The following is a 19,151-nucleotide window of genomic DNA, read 5'->3' on the forward strand; positions in this document are numbered from 1 at the left end:
TCTGTATTACTGTTGTATTACTGTAAAAATATTATATGTTGACAAATTTATTAATTGTTCTATAATTGTTGATGATATTAGTTGTTCCGACTATGCAAATGTATTCTGCAGTCCACGTTCCGCATTTTATGGTCGTCGCTGGGTGTTTTCCGTTTTCCATAATATACTATGCATATTACTGTGCACAAAGGATGCTTTGATGTAAGTTATTAAAATACTAACAGTTGTATTTTTTTCCATGTTCAATTACCTGTCAATGTTGCTAACTTAAATATAGTGTTTTGCTGTAGGTTGGTATCCATTCCTGTTGATTCTGGGGAACTCCGTTTTCAGTACTTCAAACTACGTTGGTAAACTTTTGTTATACTCTGATTAAGATTTCACATGATCATCTTATAATGCATGTTTTGGTATTCAGATGTTTTCTTGCAGTATGGGATAACTTTTTATACAGTTGTTTTGGAATCGTGACACTAATACCTGCAGAAACTGTGCACAGCTTTTTGGAATTGTTATTCTGGCATAAAATTTAATCGCATCATCTGAGAGGTAAGATTGAAGTTGACAAAATAATTGTTATATTATGTTGATTATAAAAGAAATAGGTCGTTAGCTCACTATATATATTAGTGAACTACTCTGATGAATGATACAATACAGGTTATTTCCTGAATAAATATAGAACCACGGCTTCTTCATTTATATTGTTTCATTATGTGTAGGTGCTGGCATGCTATCCAAGGCAAACTTAGGGCTAAACACTAATCGAGGTAAGTTTTTTATAAAACTTTGTTATTTAGAACTTGTGTGTGATTGTAAGATATAGTAATTAGTGTATATTTACAAATTTATTATAGCCCCAACACAATAGCTTCGTGTCATGCAATCCATATTTAGAAAGATCTGCTATGGCATGTCTGTTGTGCTTGGGTTAGTTGTCACCGATAAAGATTACAGGCTAACTGATGAAGTTAAAATTGTGGAATGTACAATCAAATATGAATGTAGATTTCACTACTAAATTTTTAGTTTTTGGCTATGGGCTACAATTTAAATTATCTATATGGTGGATATTCTGTTGATGATTGTATCTATTAATGAAATAGTTCTTCGTTATACGTATTTCATTTTGTATTTATTACTTATACAATTTAAACTAATGAATTATTTGTTAATTGTTACATTTCTTGTTTGGGACAAATTATAAACAATCTCAGAAAACATTTGTTTTTGCAGCGCTAGAAGTTTTCATTTTCATTTTTTAATTTGCGTACATGATTTTTTAATATTTTGGACCAGTGAATTTTTTTAGACATTTTTTAAAAGGATTAATATATGAAAACTATCAATGTTGCGAAATTGGTTTATTATATTATCTACATGTTGGCATGGTCATTAGGGATTGGCCCCGATTACACATCGAACTACCCGAAAAATTGCCGTTTGGTTGCTACTCGGGTAGCTACTTTTCAAGCGGTCGGTAACGGTTCCGTTGGGCGCGGGGCAGATCCCAAATAGTCATAGACCCCTGGTTCATTATTATGGCTATTTTATTGTAATAAATTTGTAGACATTCATGTTTGTCATATATGAAATAGTTAAATATTTATTTCTTTAATTTTTTGCCCATGTTATTTAGGAATTGGCCCACTTTGAGATGGCCTGGCGCATTAGTTGCGGTGTTGTATCTTTGAGGTCCTTCCATGTTTGTGTAGTGTAATCTAATCAAAATTTTATATATGTTAATTAATGATATTGATCAAAATAATAATTTTTTTGTTACTACCGAATATTTCTTCTATTATTTTAGGATCCATGGGTTCCCTCTTTACAGTTCCAGTCTTACCACCTTTGCCAGATTTCTTGTGTGCTAAATTTTCAGATTATATTGTTATTACAGTGCCGGTCCAGTTATAGAACCGCCTAGCTATGGAACCGGCTCGGTTATCGAACCGATTTTTCTTTGCCGTGTTTCAGCGCCACCGTTGGCCGTATTATGAACTATATCGATTTTCTATGGCGGGAATGAACGGGTTTTGCATTTTAAAACATGCAAAAAAATATTACTGTAATGGGTTTTATCTTTTTAGGCAATGTTGTACATCGGTTCAATGACCCAACTAATAATAATAGGCGTTAAAGTTATTCATACCAAATACAATAATAATAGGCGGTAAAGTTATTCATACCAAATACAATAGAATACAATAGCTTCCTTTATTCATTCTTATCTTCTAGCACCTTGTTCCATTCCAGTCCTTCTACCAACTCTAATTTCTTTTTCCTTCTGTTATGACAACAGTTCTTCTTGTTCATCAAACCACTTCCTCTGTGGATGGTCCCCAACCAATGAAGATACACTCTCACCATTCATAGCCATAGACTATATTACACAGATATTAAAAACCTTTTTTAATTTAGTCATAGCAGCGGTTCGAACACCGGACTTGTTGCGGACCAGATTGCTGGCCACAAAATAAAACATGCGGCAACCGGGGAAGAGGACAGGTGTGGAAGACGAAGGGGCGGCGGCGGCTCATATAGAAGAAAACGTAGCGGCAAGACGGTCACATTTTTTGCTCTGTTTTTTTCTTCTTGCTAGTTCAAGTCGTGGGAGAGAATAAAACATTTCTTGGCTGCATTACCGGGCGTCTAAATTTATTGTGGTTCGTTACATTTTTGGTGCCGAAACCCGGGAGTGGATACTCGTGTAAAATTCCACGTGCTGGGATACGCCCCTTTCTATTTGACGTATCGGTAAGTTTCGTCTATTAATTACGATGTCAGTTCATTATGATTGTAAATAACACGAGTTAGTAAGGGAGGCCGCACAGGTTTTGGGATCGTCTAGCAATAGAAAATTAAAGTAAATTTATTTGAAGCAAGTTAAATTCATGCTGTGATTTGCAATACAATTCTATACGTAAACTAAATCAGTGGGCAGTAAGGAAATTGAATTTTGTATATCTCTGGTTCCAACGTCATAAGGATTGGTGGTCGATATCGAAATTTTCATATCTGCTATTCTGCTGTGAGGGTCCCTCACAGCAGAATAGCAGATATCCCATTGTTCTATCCCTCACTGAGGGATAGAACAATTCTCCCGCCGGGTCAGAAGCGGCTTCGTCTAAAATGATCCTCGCCATTTGTTCTTATCTTGGCCTCTAATACCTCCCTTATACCTCTGGTTCTAACGCCATCCGCGAGTGGCGCACTGAGAACTCAAAATCGCATGAATGATTAAAGAATATTGTTGCTAGCTGTAAAATACGGAAAGATCTGCACAGTGGTTGGTGAATTACAAAGTTGATTGTTCAATCCCCAACAAAGTCTAATATACTTTCCAAACTAATTCCATACTAAGTCGATGGCCATAATTTGTAGAGTTTAGAAGTATGCATTTTTACCAATATATGAAAAGTTGGTCTTAATCAGAAATTTCGTGATTTCAACTCGACGTCGAAAGACATAAAAGATCGACTCGACAGTATTACCTCGAAAATAAACCCGCATTTTAATCGCTTCTGGACTTTGTTCAGGTAATTCGACAATACTGATAACCACTATTCCGGCTCGGTCAAAATACAGCTGTTGGGCTCGTCAACAGTCAGTCCCAAGCGGAATAGAAACAGAGGTATTTTATAATCCTAAATACATGGTGGCTCAGTAATAAAATACTCGCTTCTGAACAGGGTTCAGGAAATTCGAAGCCCAAGGGCACTCGTAACTGGATTTTAAATTCAGAAAATCGTGTACGGACCTCGTAATATTAATCGATTCTTAAGTCGCTCTGGTAACACCGATTACGGTTAACTCATTTCGATAAAATAAATTAACGTGTTGTTAACTCTAGATTACGCTAAACGTGTGTCGAAGACTAAAAAAAAAAAAAAATGGCATCATCCAGTGAAAGCGACGGAGGTGCCGTCGATCCTAAAGTAACTTTGGCACTTCGCACGAAGGCGAAACGTGCTCACACTCGGAGAGCAAATAAATTGAGCTCGTTGATTGAACAATCGGCCCCAAATGAAGAAGTAGCAGTAGCCCTGGCTGTGCTAGAAGAAGCATATATTGAAGCGACTACATTGAATGGCAAATACAAGCAAACTGAGAATCTTAGCGAGGAGCAACAATTAGCAGCCACTCAATGGGAGTCAGAAGTGTCGGAGCTGTTTAACGGATGCAGAAATGCAGCACAAGGATATCTACGAAAGGAGAAGAGGGACAAGCCGACAGACAGTGACGATGGGCCGGTAAATGCCAAGAAAAGAAGAATCGAGTTGGAGCATCAACGCCAACAAGTAGCCATTGAAGAGCAGCGTAAATTGGAAGACGTGCGCCAACGGAGCAAGCGAGAACAAGAAGACCTTACCTTGCAGATCGAGTTCCACCGCCAGTTGGAAGGCCTTACATCTACATTTGCACCGGGTTTGTCATCGACGATGCTGAATGTTGCGCCGGAGGAAGAGAAGATACCCACAGGTTGTTGGCCCAAGATAACCATCAAGCCGTTCAACGGGGACCCACGGACATGGCCAGAATTCTCACTATCATTTAAAGCTGTAGTTCATGACAGTCGCATGCCTGACTTAATGAAAATGATAGCACTGCGCGACAATCTGGATCCTGAGGTTAGAAGAAGAGTATCAAATCTTTTTAGTACTTCGGCCGTATACAACGAAACTTGGGAAACACTCAACAATCGATTTGGGAACGTTCAAGTGATTATTCATGCGCACATCCAGGAATTGCTAGCGCTCCAGCCATTTAAGTCAGGAGACTTGAGAGCCCTTATCAACATGGCCGCGTTGGTAAAAGACGCAGTAACGAGTGTTGATCAGCAGGGCGCAACGTCCTACTCGAACATCGTGAGCCAATTGGTACGAGTCCTCCCGAATGAGCTGCAGAGAGAATGGGGCAGATTTGCCTATCCACTTAGACCCAAGATCCCTGGATTGGCAGATTTCGACCGATGGATCGAAGGAATCGTCGGAGCGGAAGAATTTATGGGCGGTTCAACTAGTTCGAAAATACCCCATCCTCCTAGTAACCGCCAAGTAAAATTCGGGCCAACGGTCATGGCGACGGTCCTAAAATCACCGCCGGCTAAAAGTAATGCATGCGGAGTGTGCAAATCAGATCCAGGACATCCGCTAGCATTCTGCCAGGTGTTTATTGACCTATCACCTACACAACGAGCTGAAGCGGTGGCGAAAACGGATAATTGCTTCAGGTGCCTTGGAAGAAATCATTATTCAGCCAGCTGCAAGAAATCAACAAAGTGCACTGTAACCGACTGCGATCAATGGCATCACCCGCTATTGCATGGATCCGGGAGAGTGTTTCCTCGTCGGCAAGGTAATTTAACTGGCAAATCCGATCGTCTATACATAAGTCGTCCTGTTTTAATTGCCCTTGTGCCAATGCTAATCCGAGTGAAGGGTCGCATCTTTCACACATTGGGCCTACTAGATCCAGGCAGCGAAGCTACCTTGATTCTCGAAGACTTGGCGTCAAAAATCGGTTTAAGCGGAACAAGTGATTCGTTGTACTTCGGTTCGTGCTTAGAGTCCAAACTTATTCACACGCAGCTGGTAAAATTCGACATACTCTCGGTGGATAGGAAGTTCGAATTTTGCGTGGAAGAAGCAATCGTCGTGCATTCTATCAAAGGTTCAGAAAGGAAGATAGACTGGCCAAAGATGAAGTTTCTTTGGGAGCATCTGGCTGATTTGGATTTGCCGGAAATAAATTCAAACTTCGTGGGCGTTCTCATCGGGATGGATGTAGACGAGGCTCACCTTCGGCTAGCTACTAGGGCGTCACAAGAAAGTTCGGGGGCCCCAAAGGGAATTTTGACACCGTTCGGATGGGCAGTGGTTGGACGCATACCATCATCTATTTTAAAGGGTCCAAATAAGAAAACGGAGATGCGGTGCCTTGCAGTCGGAATCGAAAGTGCGGAGAGTGTTAGCTTTGTGGAAATGGTCGAGAGTTTCTACACCACGGAAGCATTCGGCACAACAGTGACCGATATGAAATTGTCGGAAGACGACGCCACAGCGCTCAACATTTTAAATTCGTCCATCAAGAATATTGGCAATCGGTTTGAGGTTAGCTTATTATGGAAACCGTCGGTTGTTAGATTACCAAACAATCGAAAGTGCGCATTCCAGCGGTTGGTGTCAGTGGAGAAACGGCTTTTGAAGAATAAGGATATAGCAGAGCGGTACACCAAAGCTATAGAAAAATACGTACTCGACGGCCACGCTCGGCTGTTAGCCAGTACAGAGCTAGAAGGAATCGAAGGTAGAGTGTGGTACCTTCCACACCACTACGTGATCAACCCAAATAAACCGAAGAAGATAAGAGTGGTGTTTGATGGAGCTGCCAAATTTGAAGGTACATCACTAAATGATTGTCTTCTTCGGGGACCCGTGTTGCTGGCTAACTTGGTAGGAGTTCTGATACGATCCAGAGAAGCGCCTATTGCAGTATCAGGAGACATTGAGGCGATGTATAATCAAGTTCGCGTACGCTCGCCAGATCAAAGCTTCCAACGGTTCTTGTGGCGGAGACCCGGCAGCACAGAAGCGCCGAAAACCTACCAAATGATGGTTCAGGTATTCGGTTTAATTTCGTCTCCGACGTCGTGTTTGTATGCTTTACAGCACGCAGCAAATAATCACAAAAAATTCCGGTACGTAGGAGGAATCATAGCTAAAAGTTTCTATGTTGATAACTATATCGACTCGTTCGAGACGGAGGAACTAGCTATAGAGACTGTTTCTCAAGTCATAAAAGTATTAGCGGATGGAGGGTTTAGGCTGAACCAATGGGTTTCGTCGTCACGTGCAGTCCTTTCTTCGATACCTGCAAGTGAAAGAGTACATCAAACCCTGAATTTGGATCTGGATGACCTCCCAGTTGAGCGCTCACTTGGTGTTTTGTGGGATTGCCAGCACGACTGTTTCAAAATCGCAACCCGCCAGCCAGGAATAGTCCGAACGAAGCGAGAAATGCTGGCAGGAATAGCAAGAATATTCGACCCGTTAGGATTTCTCCTTCCCATTACGACGTACGCCAAAGTATTGTTCCAACAGGTATGGAAGATGACGCGCCAAAACCTGAATGATCCGTCAAAACGGGAACCACTTCAGTGGGATGAGATGCTGCCCGATCATGTGGTCAAAAAATGGGATCTTTGGAGAATGGAATTGATGCATTTAGAAGACGTTCGTGTGCCAAGATGCTTCCGTGATCAACGTTTCCCATCATCAACTACTCGTTTCGAGCTTCATGTTTTCTGTGACGCATCAGAAGTTGCATTTGGCGCATGCTGTTATTTACGGATGGAGTGTGAAGAAAATGTTGACACCAAGTTTGTATTTGCCAAGTCAAGAGTTGCGCCAATTAAAAGTTTATCCATCCCACGTTTAGAATTACAAGCTGCCGTGTTAGCGACGCGGATTGCCGTATCGGTGAAGAAAGAACTGAGACTTCCAATCCATTCAACCCTGTTTTGGACCGACTCGGAAGTAGTGTTAAAGTGGGTAAAATCAGAGCATCGGCGCTATTCTCAATTTGTGCACCACCGAATAAACGAAATCACGGAGACGTCCAGCAATGAAGAATGGAGATTCATAAGTGGGCGCGAAAACCCAGCCGACGATTGTAGCCGTGGTCTTCGCCCAACAAAGCTGGACAATCAACACCGATGGTTTACGGGTCCACCTTTTATACAGAGGCCAGTCAGTCAATGGGCACAGCAGGACCACCGACAAGAGCCAACAGCAGAAGAACTAGAGGTAATGAAGGAAAGGGTCGTCTTATCAACTTCGATTCAGACCGACCCCATCGCTAATTTATTCAACGACCGTTCGAGCTTAGAAGAACTCATTTCAGCCGTCATCGACATAAAAAAGGGAACTGAAGACAAAGACCAGGAAAAGCAAGAAAGAGCAACTACCGTAGCAGAGAGAGAAGAGGCCCGGCGAACCCTCATCCATAAAATGCAAGAAGCATGCTTCGAAAAAGATGTGAAAACGCTGATAGCTGGAAAGCAATTAAAGAAAACTTCACGACTATTAAAATTGACCCCGTTTATTGATAAAAATAAAATGTTACGTGTAGGTGGTCGATTGGAAAATGCGACGGAGCTATACGACAGTCGTCATCCAATAGTGCTAGACCCGGATCATCCTTTATCCATCCTGCTGATCACCGAAGCTCATGTTCAGACGGCCCATGCCGGAGTAGAAAGAACTTTAGTGGAAGTGCGGGCGAAATACTGGCCGTTAAAAGGAAGGCGGGCGATTAGAAGAGTAATCAAGAAATGCGTAGAATGCAAGATACAGCGAGCAAGACCAGCCCCACCTATGATGGCCCCACTACCAAGGCCCAGACTTGTACCGTTTCAGCCAGCCTTTTCCAGCATCGGGCTCGACTTCTTCGGACCATACTCTGTCGTCATCGGTCGGAGAAGGGAGAAGCGATGGGCCTGCCTTTTTACATGCTTAACGACTAGAGCGGTCCATCTGGAAATGGTGTATAAAATGGATACGGATTCATTTATCATGGCGTTCATTAGGTTTTCGCGCGTTCGAGGCATAACGCCAACGGAAGTCTACAGCGATAACGGGACGAACATCACTGCTGGAGAAAAGGATTTGCGTGCTGGTTTTACTAATCTAGTCAGTGACCCAAAGTTACCCACCGAATTGGCAAAAAGAAAAACTCAGTGGCATTTTTCGCCGCCGTCGGCGCCACACTTTGGAGGCGTATGGGAGCGCCTGGTTCAATCTAGCAAAAGAGCTATCAAGGCAATTTTGAAGGATCGCGCCGTGTCCGACGAGGTTTTGGTGACAGTATTCACTGAAGTATCGGCATTACTTAATGGGCGGCCCCTCACGCATGTGAGTACTGACCCTAGCGACGCAAATCCGTTGACACCGAACCACTTCTTAACGCAACCATACCAGTACTGCCCACCAGACGACGAAAATAGCTTCGAAGAAAGCGCACGTAAGCGATGGAGGCACGCCCAATTTATCGTCCAGCAATACTGGAAACGCTGGATGCAAGAGTACGTCCCAACACTAATGGAAAGAAGAAAGTGGTTCCGCGAAAACCGAAATGCGGCAGTGGGTGATCGTGTTCTTATCGTGGACGAGAAGTCAAAACGGGGAGAATGGCCGACGGGAACTATCATTCAAGTGTATCCAGATAGCGAAGGACGTGTTCGACAGGCTATTGTTAAGACGGCGACATCTGAATATAAAAGACCCGTGACCAAACTTTGCTTAATTTCAGAATCCGCCAAGGAGTAAGTGCAGCTGTTGGATCCCGTGGGACTGTTGCGGACCAGATTGCTGGCCACAAAATAAAACATGCGGCAACCGGGGAAGAGGACAGGTGTGGAAGACGAAGGGGCGGCGGCGGCTCATATAGAAGAAAACGTAGCGGCAAGACGGTCACATTTTTTGCTCTGTTTTTTTCTTCTTGCTAGTTCAAGTCGTGGGAGAGAATAAAACATTTCTTGGCTGCATTACCGGGCGTCTAAATTTATTGTGGTTCGTTACAGGACTCTAGTTCCATAGCGAACAGCATTACCACTCTGCTATGTGCCCTTACATTCTAAGACCGTCAAAGTTTGAGGGATGAAAGAACCGACGATAGGTGGCACTAAGATCGGGTGCTTGGTTATAGAACCATTCAGTTATAGAACCGCGCACAGGCCGGTTCTATAACTGGACCGGCACTGTAGTTGATAATTTTATACATATATATATATTACTTTTTAGATATTCCCCAGTGAATGATGATGTCATCAATTCACTGAGGAATCTATACAATGTATATCCAGAATTTTTTAGTGTATCCAACGTCCATTCTTCTGGTTTTATGTTTTGCACTTTTGTTTCCAGAAGAGTAATTATTCTGACTGGGATTGTAAATGTTGCTACGTCTGGAAACTTGTAAACAAACAAAATTATTAAAAGTATTTTATGAAATGTGAATTGTTTTAAAGTTGTGTAATAAGTTAAGATATATTTTAATCGTGCAGTGTATAGTTTTAACTTAATGTATATAGTTTATAGATAGTTGTTATAAAGAATTATTTACATGTTATCTACTTCTTATAATTTAAAATGAATTTTTATATAGTGTTTAACCCTTGGAGTTTTTGTTTTTATATAGATATACCTTTAAGTCAGTGTTAACTATATTCAGATCTTGTTCGTCCTCTGAATCTTCATTGTTTTCTTCTACTGTGTTAATTATCATATTGTTGTTCATCTCTATATCAGTAAATATTATGTTATCTATTTGCAGATGTTTGTCCTTTAATTCTTTGATTTCTATTAAGTCACAAAAAAATTGTAAAAACTTTAGAAATTTTTGTCGTATAAATTTTTTTACCTTTTTCTTTTTCTTCTAATTTCTCGAGGAGAACATTTTTTTCATTTTGTAACATTGTTACTTGTTCTATCTATATTAAATATTATTAACTAAGTAAATAATTGTGATATTGTATTTGAAATAAAATAATAAGACTTGCCAAATTATTTTCACTTTCCTCATATAGAGTTTTATAACGTTCACTCTCCTTCTGTAATCAGATTATTATATATAAATATATTGTTTTGCAACTATAGTAATAAATAACCTTATAATCTTCCTTGCATTCGTTTGATTCATTTAATTCATTTTCTAACTTAATTATTTTATCTACAAGTGTAGCTTTTAATTCATTCATTAATTGTTTTTTTTGGACCGATGTCATTCTTAATTTTTGAATGTATTATGACTTTACTTTTCTTATATGACTGAAACATAATTAGCAGAAGTAATTGAAATCGGCATTGTCATTTTTGTAAATAATTAAAAAAAAATAGAAATATATAAAAGAAAGATTTTCTACTCCGTGGTACTGCCATCTAGCGAGTTACAGTTATGGAGGAAAACTACACACCCTCAAGAGGCTCTCCTATCGGGTGGGAAAAAACAAAATTAATATAATGCCCTGTCATTTGGTTGTTAGACTTTATGGTGTGTAGGTGTCATTTTTTAATACGGATAACTAATATTGGTAAATATTTTATTTTAATGGTACTGAATATACCTAAACAAATTTCATGTCTTCTTCGTTCGCTTAGTTTCTTTAGTAGTTTAATTTTAAATTTAGTATTTTTAGTTTTAGTTAAATTAAGTTAGTAAATTAAAATTATAAAGTAAACTATATATACTTTCATTCACTGTACTTTACTAATATAGTATATTACTATACTATGATATAATTTACTTTACCAATCGAAATCCCTTATTTTTCTCGATTTATTCGGGCTTCGTCCCCTTTAAGTATCTTTTTTAGTAAAACGCACAGGCCAACTCCACAAAGTGACGAATTATTTGAATCATTAGCCGTCTTTTTAATTTCACCTTCTGTAACAAGAATAATATTAAGATCAAATTTTGTTATAAAAACTTATATGGCACAACAGTACCCCGATCTTCACCAACTTTGAACTTGTGAGGATTGTGGTATAGTGAATCACTCACATAAGGAGGTCGAAAGGAATGATTGCTGGAGCCTAAACAGAACGACAGTAAAATGAGTAAGTAATAATATAGTATATATATATATGGTAAGTAATAATATATATGCATAACTTATCCATGAACATTAAATTACCTATTACTGCTTCGATGGAATCAAAGAACTTGGGCTTCTTTTGGGTATCATTTGCACCGCTTCCTGTTTGCTGAAATTTGGATATATAATTTCTATAATCCTTGCGTAGGTTTTCCCACTTGTTTTTACATGTCTGGATTTTGTCAACTCCACGAATACAAAATCCTGCTTCTTCCAAGTTACTGCAAATTTCATGCCAAATTTGCCTTTTACTTGTCTTGGAATCATTCAATGTTTCCCAATTTTTTTTTCAACAATCCTACAAATAATAGGATGTTTCAAATTATACTTCAAAATAATCTAGTATAAAATTAATTACCCAAAAACACTTCTGTAGCCTCACAATCGATTGCAATTTGTGTGGCAGTTTTTTTACCATTCCAACATTCTTTTTTTGTTTCACTATCACTTTCTACAATTATATTTTCCATTACGATACAAATTCAAAAAAAGTCATATCTTTTGAAAAAAAAATTTTAGTTTACAAGTGTCTGCTTTGAAACAGTGTTGCCGTATTATATAATTACAAACAAAAACAGAAGATATAACTCTACGCGGTTGAGCTAGTGCTCAAGGGTGGTCTAGACCACCGTTGAAGAAGTTAAACTTTTTCCATTCAACCTTAGGTTGACGTTGTCGCCAAAACGGTCACCCAGTTCAGCCATCTACCGGACGGTTGACACAAAAACACAAGTTCACTGAAAAGTTGAACTAAAAGTTGACGCCAAAATGCGCCCTAAGACCGTCAAAGTTTGAGGGACGAAAGAACCGACGATAGGTGGCACTAAGATCGGGTGCTTGGTTATAGAACCATTCAGTTATAGAACCGCGCACAGGCCGGTTCTATAACTGGACCGGCACTGTAGTTGATAATTTTATACATATATATATATTACTTTTTAGATATTCCTCAGTGAATGATGATGTCATCAATTCACTGAAGAATCTATACAATGTATATCCAGAATTTTTTAGTGTATCCAACGTCCATTCTTCTGGTTTTATGTTTTGCACTTTTGTTTCCAGAAGAGTAATTATTCTGACTGGGATTGTAAATGTTGCTACGTCTGGAAACTTGTAAACAAACAAAATTAATAAAAGTATTTTATGAAATGTGAATTGTTTTAAAGTTGTGTAATAAGTTAAGATATATTTTAATCGTGCAGTGTATAGTTTTAACTTAATGTATATAGTTTATAGATAGTTGTTATAAAGAATTATTTACATGTTATCTACTTCTTATAATTTAAAATGAATTTTTATATAGTGTTTAACCCTTGGAGTTTTTGTTTTTTATATAGATATACCTTTAAGTCAGTGTTAACTATATTCAGATCTTGTTCGTCCTCTGAATCTTCATTGTTTTCTTCTACTGTGTTAATTATCATATTGTTGTTCATCTCTATATCAGTAAATATTATGTTATCTATTTGCAGATGTTTGTCCTTTAATTCTTTGATTTCTATTAAGTCACAAAAAAATTGTAAAAACTTTAGAAATTTTTGTCGTATAAATTTTTTTTTACCTTTTTCTTTTTCTTCTAATTTCTCGAGGAGAACATTTTTTTCATTTTGTAACATTGTTACTTGTTCTATCTATATTAAATATTATTAACTAAGTAAATAATTGTGATATTGTATTTGAAATAAAATAATAAGACTTGCCAAATTATTTTCACTTTCCTCATATAGAGTTTTATAACGTTCACTCTCCTTCTGTAATCAGATTATTATATATAAATATATTGTTTTGCAACTATAGTAATAAATTACCTTATAATCTTCCTTGCATTCGTTTGCTTCATTTAATTCATTTTCTAACTTAATTATTTTATCTACAAGTGTAGCTTTTAATTCATTCATTAATTGTTTTTTTGGACCGATGTCATTCTTAATTTTTGAATGTATTATGACTTTACTTTTCTTATATGACTGAAACATAATTAGCAGAAGTAATTGAAATCGGCATTGTCATTTTTGTAAATAATTAAAAAAAAATAGAAATATATAAAAGAAAGATTTTCTACTCCGTGGTACTGCCATCTAGCGAGTTACAGTTATGGAGGAAAACTACACACCCGCAAGAGGCTCTCCTATCGGGTGGGAAAAAACAAAATTAATATAATGCCCTGTCATTTGGTTGTTAGACTTTATGGTGTGTAGGTGTCATTTTTTAATACGGATAACTAATATTGGTAAATATTTTATTTTAATGGTACTTAATATACCTAAACAAATTTCATGTCTTCTTCGTTCGCTTAGTTTCTTTAGTATTTTTAATTTTAAATTTAGTATTTTTAGTTTTAGTTAAATTAAGTTAGTAAATTAAAATTATAAAGTAAACTATATATACTTTCATTCACTGTACTTTACTAATATAGTATATTACTATACTATGATATAATTTACTTTACCAATCGAAATCCCTTATTTTTCTCGATTTATTCGGGCTTCGTCCCCTTTAAGTATCTTTTTTAGTAAAACGCACAGGCCAACTCCACAAAGTGACGAATTATTTGAATCATTAGCCGTCTTTTTAATTTCACCTTCTGTAACAAGAATAATATTAAGATCAAATTTTGTTATAAAAACTTATATGGCACAACAGTACCCCGATCTTCACCAACTTTGAACTTGTGAGGATTGTGGTATAGTGAATCACTCACATAAGGAGGTCGAAAGGAATGATTGCTGGAGCCTAAACAGAACGACAGTAAAATGAGTAAGTAATAATATAGTATATATATATATGGTAAGTAATAATATATATGCATAACTTATCCATGAACATTAAATTACCTATTACTGCTTCGATGGAATCAAAGAACTTGGGCTTCTTTTGGGTATCATTTGCACCGCTTCCTGTTTGCTGAAATTTGGATATATAATTTCTATAATCCTTGCGTAGGTTTTCCCACTTGTTTTTACATGTCTGGATTTTGTCAACTCCACGAATACAAAATCCTGCTTCTTCCAAGTTACTGCAAATTTCATGCCAAATTTGCCTTTTACTTGTCTTGGAATCATTCAATGTTTCCCAATTTTTTTTCAACAATCCTACAAATAATAGGATGTTTCAAATTATACTTCAAAATAATCTAGTATAAAATTAATTACCCAAAAACACTTCTGTAGCCTCACAATCGATTGCAATTTGTGTGGCAGTTTTTTTACCATTCCAACATTCTTTTTTTGTTTCACTATCACTTTCTACAATTATATTTTCCATTACGATACAAATTCAAAAAAGTCATATCTTTTGAAAAAAAATTTTAGTTTACAAGTGTCTGCTTTGAAACAGTGTTGCCGTATTATATAATTACAAACAAAAACAGAAGATATAACTCTACGCGGTTGAGCTAGTGCTCAAGGGTGGTCTAGACCACCGTTGAAGAAGTTAAACTTTTTCCATTCAACCTTAGGTTGACGTTGTCGCCAAAACGGTCACCCAGTTCAGCCATCTACCGGACGGTTGACACAAAAACACAAGTTCACTGAAAAGTTGAACTAAAAGTTGACGCCAAAATGCGCCCTAAGACCGTCAAAGTTTGAGGGACGAAAGAACCGACGATAGGTGGCACTAAGATCGGGTGCTTGGTTATAGAACCATTCAGTTATAGAACCGCGCACAGGCCGGTTCTATAACTGGACCGGCACTGTAGTTGATAATTTTATACATATATATATATTACTTTTTAGATATTAAATATATTGAAATGTGAATGATGATGTCATCAATTCACTGAGGAATCTATACAATGTATATCCAGAATTTTTTAGTGTATCCAACGTCCATTCTTCTGGTTTTATGTTTTGCACTTTTGTTTCCAGAAGAGTAATTATTCTGACTGGGATTGTAAATGTTGCTACGTCTGGAAACTTGTAAACAAACAAAATTATTAAAAGTATTTTATGAAATGTGAATTGTTTTAAAGTTGTGTAATAAGTTAAGATATATTTTAATCGTGCAGTGTATAGTTTTAACTTAATGTATATAGTTTATAGATAGTTGTTATAAAGAATTATTTACATGTTATCTACTTCTTATAATTTAAAATGAATTTTTATATAGTGTTTAACCCTTGGAGTTTTTGTTTTTATATAGATATACCTTTAAGTCAGTGTTAACTATATTCAGATCTTGTTCGTCCTCTGAATCTTCATTGTTTTCTTCTACTGTGTTAATTATCATATTGTTGTTCATCTCTATATCAGTAAATATGATGTTATCTATTTGCAGATGTTTGTCCTTTAATTCTTTGATTTCTATTAAGTCACAAAAAAATTGTAAAAACTTTAGAAATTTTTGTCGTATAAATTTTTTTTTTACCTTTTTCTTTTTCTTCTAATTTCTCGAGGAGAACATTTTTTTCATTTTGTAACATTGTTACTTGTTCTATCTATATTAAATATTATTAACTAAGTAAATAATTGTGATATTGTATTTGAAATAAAATAATAAGACTTGCCAAATTATTTTCACTTTCCTCATATAGAGTTTTATAACGTTCACTCTCCTTCTGTAATCAGATTATTATATATAAATATATTGTTTTGCAACTATAGTAATAAATTACCTTATAATCTTCCTTGCATTCGTTTGCTTCATTTAATTCATTTTCTAACTTAATTATTTTATCTACAAGTGTAGCTTTTAATTCATTCATTAATTGTTTTTTTTGGACCGATGTCATTCTTAATTTTTGAATGTATTATGACTTTACTTTTCTTATATGACTGAAACATAATTAGCAGAAGTAATTGAAATCGGCATTGTCATTTTTTTAAATAATTAAAAAAAAATAGAAATATATAAAAGAAAGATTTTCTACTCCGTGGTACTGCCATCTAGCGAGTTACAGTTATGGAGGAAAACTACACACCCGCAAGAGGCTCTCCTATCGGGTGGGAAAAAACAAAATTAATATAATGCCCTGTCATTTGGTTGTTAGACTTTATGGTGTGTAGGTGTCATTTTTTAATACGGATAACTAATATTGGTAAATATTTTATTTTAATGGTACTTAATATACCTAAACAAATTTCATGTCTTCTTCGTTCGCTTAGTTTCTTTAGTAGTTTAATTTTAAATTTAGTATTTTTAGTTTTAGTTAAATTAAGTTAGTAAATTAAAATTATAAAGTAAACTATATATACTTTCATTCACTGTACTTTACTAATATAGTATATTACTATACTATGATATAATTTACTTTACCAATCGAAATCCCTTATTTTTCTCGATTTATTCGGGCTTCGTCCCCTTTAAGTATCTTTTTTAGTAAAATTAAAAGTTAAGTTTATTAAGTTTAAGTTAATATAGTTTAGTTAAATAAAGTTATTATGTATAATTTATTTATTTTCATTCACTTTACTTTACTAAATTATTACTTTATTATACTATACTTTACTTTACCCACCCAAATCCCCTATTTTCCTCACTTTACTCACTCACTCATATTTTCATTCACTTTACTTTACTGAATTATTACTTTATTTTACTATACTTTACTTTACCCACCCAAATCCCCTATTTTCCTCGCTTTGCTCGGGCTCCGTCCCGTTTAATTTCTTCAGTAGTATAGTTATAAGTTAAGTTAAATAAGATTAAGTTAAGTTAAGTTAGTTAAGTAAAAATATTAAGTATACTTTGGTTGGGTAAAATAGACTTTTACCAAATTCTCTTCAACATTTTCACCAGCAGACTCATCTTCCGTAATCACATCACCCTTTCCAATCATTCCTGAATCTTTGGTTACATAATCATGAGTTCATGACATTGTAGTTGATGATCCATCCATTAAAAACCAAACAAAAAAAAAATTATTTACCTTTTGCAATGGGGCAAAGCGTATAACACAGTAGTGACAGTTAATAAATGACAAAATTCACCAATTATGTCGAAGAACAAGCTTTCTTATTAATGAGCTTTCTTGTTGGCAAAATATTTGTATGTGTTTATTATTAACAGTACCTTTTCGTTTTACATATATTCTGGACGAATCTTTGTTTCAATTTGCTTCTTCTAAGCTTAAGTTTCAGTTGATTTGGTATATTAATATCCTCGTAAAATGAATCAGTTTCTTCTTTCGTTATTCATTTTGATCATTCAGAAAAAATTTTACCGGCAAGAATTTTTTAAACTAAAAAAAAATCGTCTGCATTTGGGCACTCCTATGACTAAAATTGTGCCGCTAAGTGCAGCACATTGAAAGACGCGACGTAACGGTACGACGAAGTGGTGGTCACATTCGTCCTAACGGTACGACGCGTTGGCTGATATCAAGTTGCAATTTTCATGCTGTATTTTTCGCACGGGTAGTCAGCGCCCCTAGCAATTGCCCTAAAATTTGTTCGCGGAAATAGCAGACGAACAGCCCAAAACAGGCATAGCAGACGACAGTTCGGGGACCTTTAATGTTAGACCATGATAAAGGTATAAATAGTTTATTAATAAAACAGTAAGTTAGAAACAATAAATGTAAACATAAATAATAATAAATAAACATGAAAACAAACAAATCAAGACGGTAGCCTGACTACTCCACACTCACCACAAGCAGAAGGGGTGGAGGGGCTATAGGGTGAGGAGAGGGAGAGAGCCAATCAGAGTAGTCCCACAGCTTGGAAGCAGAGTTAGCGACAACTAGCGGCGAGTTCAGCATTGCCTCGAAGAATTCTCTTGCGGCTGGGTCGCGGTTTATCGTGTACGCGTACCGTGTACCGTGTACCGGTATATCGTGGAAAACGATCGTGGAATGGCTAGCCCCCCCCCCCCCGAGAAGGGGAGGAGCTTATTATCGTGCAATGGATCGATTTCCACGGTATATCGTGGAAAGCGATCGTGTACCACTATACGTATACACAGCAGACAGAGGCAAAAAAAAAGTACAAACTGCACACGTTGGGTTTATTGTGTTCTTACTCCATATCCAAAGTAATTTGATAGATGTGTATGTAATTTATTTGTATATTATTTTTCTAACATATCTTAATATATTAATTTAAAGTACAATGTCTTCAAGGCAGAAAAGAAAGTGCAAAGGCACTAATCCGCCTCATTTACAAGTGTCGAAGACACCTAGTCCTTCAAAGGTTACTGAATTCTTATCATAAGTTATATAAAATTAATTAATTTATTGTATTTCTATTAGTTTATGGATCCAGTAACAAATGAATCTTTGTCAGTAACCCAGGAAGATGATTCTTCAATGTCTCCCCAGCCTCTCATCGTAGATGAGTCGCAGGAAGTCACTAACACAAGTGTTGATGTGCGAGCAGCCACTGATGAGGAAATCATTGTTGCTGGCACGAGTGAGGTAACTTTTTCTTCTTTTTCATTTGTTTAATACATTCATTCTTGAAATTTGTGAACCCCTATTTAGGAGTGGAAAATAAGAGCGGAGGTCCTTGCAGAGGAGAACTCTAGCCTCAAGGACAAGGTAAAGCTGCTAGAA

At 36.6% G+C, this 19,151-nt stretch overlaps 2 protein-coding genes and 3 long non-coding RNA genes across 12 annotated transcripts; 2 read left to right on the forward strand and 3 right to left on the reverse strand.

Moving 5' to 3' along the window:
* Positions 1-94: 94 nt before the first annotated feature.
* On the forward strand, positions 95-2,010 carry LOC123471211. 8 transcript variants are annotated; one of them, XR_006645385.1, is made up of 5 exons: positions 95-201; positions 278-350; positions 419-660; positions 723-1,555; positions 1,640-2,010. It is a non-coding gene; the product is annotated as an uncharacterized LOC123471211 (long non-coding RNA). The 8 variants fall into 8 exon arrangements; XR_006645390.1 differs by lacking the exon at positions 95-201 and having other exon boundaries at positions 222-350; positions 1,640-1,716; positions 1,811-2,010; XR_006645391.1 differs by lacking the exon at positions 95-201 and having other exon boundaries at positions 222-350; positions 1,640-1,695; positions 1,811-2,010.
* On the reverse strand, positions 1,550-9,981 carry LOC116933998. Its single transcript, XR_006645392.1, has 3 exons — positions 9,797-9,981; positions 1,787-1,870; positions 1,550-1,721 (listed from the first exon to the last, which is right to left on the reverse strand). It is a non-coding gene; the product is annotated as an uncharacterized LOC116933998 (long non-coding RNA).
* On the forward strand, positions 3,869-9,547 carry LOC116935589. Its single transcript, XM_045172232.1, has 2 exons — positions 3,869-5,358; positions 9,313-9,547. The coding sequence occupies exons 1-2, from the start codon at positions 3,894-3,896 to the stop codon at positions 9,327-9,329; spliced, it is 1,482 nt and encodes a 493-aa protein (XP_045028167.1). The 5' UTR covers positions 3,869-3,893; the 3' UTR covers positions 9,330-9,547.
* Positions 9,982-11,326: 1,345 nt separating the features above from the next.
* On the reverse strand, positions 11,327-12,147 carry LOC123471282. Its single transcript, XR_006645679.1, has 4 exons — positions 12,015-12,147; positions 11,696-11,954; positions 11,508-11,594; positions 11,327-11,445 (listed from the first exon to the last, which is right to left on the reverse strand). It is a non-coding gene; the product is annotated as an uncharacterized LOC123471282 (long non-coding RNA).
* A 1,974-nt stretch (positions 12,148-14,121) lies between these two features.
* LOC123471342 lies at positions 14,122-14,943 on the reverse strand. Its single transcript, XM_045172584.1, has 4 exons — positions 14,812-14,943; positions 14,494-14,751; positions 14,306-14,392; positions 14,122-14,243 (listed from the first exon to the last, which is right to left on the reverse strand). Exons 1-4 carry the CDS (start codon positions 14,921-14,923, stop codon positions 14,122-14,124), a joined length of 579 nt encoding a protein of 192 aa, XP_045028519.1. The 5' UTR covers positions 14,924-14,943.
* Positions 14,944-19,151: the final 4,208 nt, after the last annotated feature.

Source organism: Daphnia magna, linkage group LG4, assembly GCF_020631705.1.
Source record: "Daphnia magna isolate NIES linkage group LG4, ASM2063170v1.1, whole genome shotgun sequence".
Lineage (NCBI taxonomy): Eukaryota > Metazoa > Arthropoda > Branchiopoda > Diplostraca > Daphniidae > Daphnia > Daphnia magna.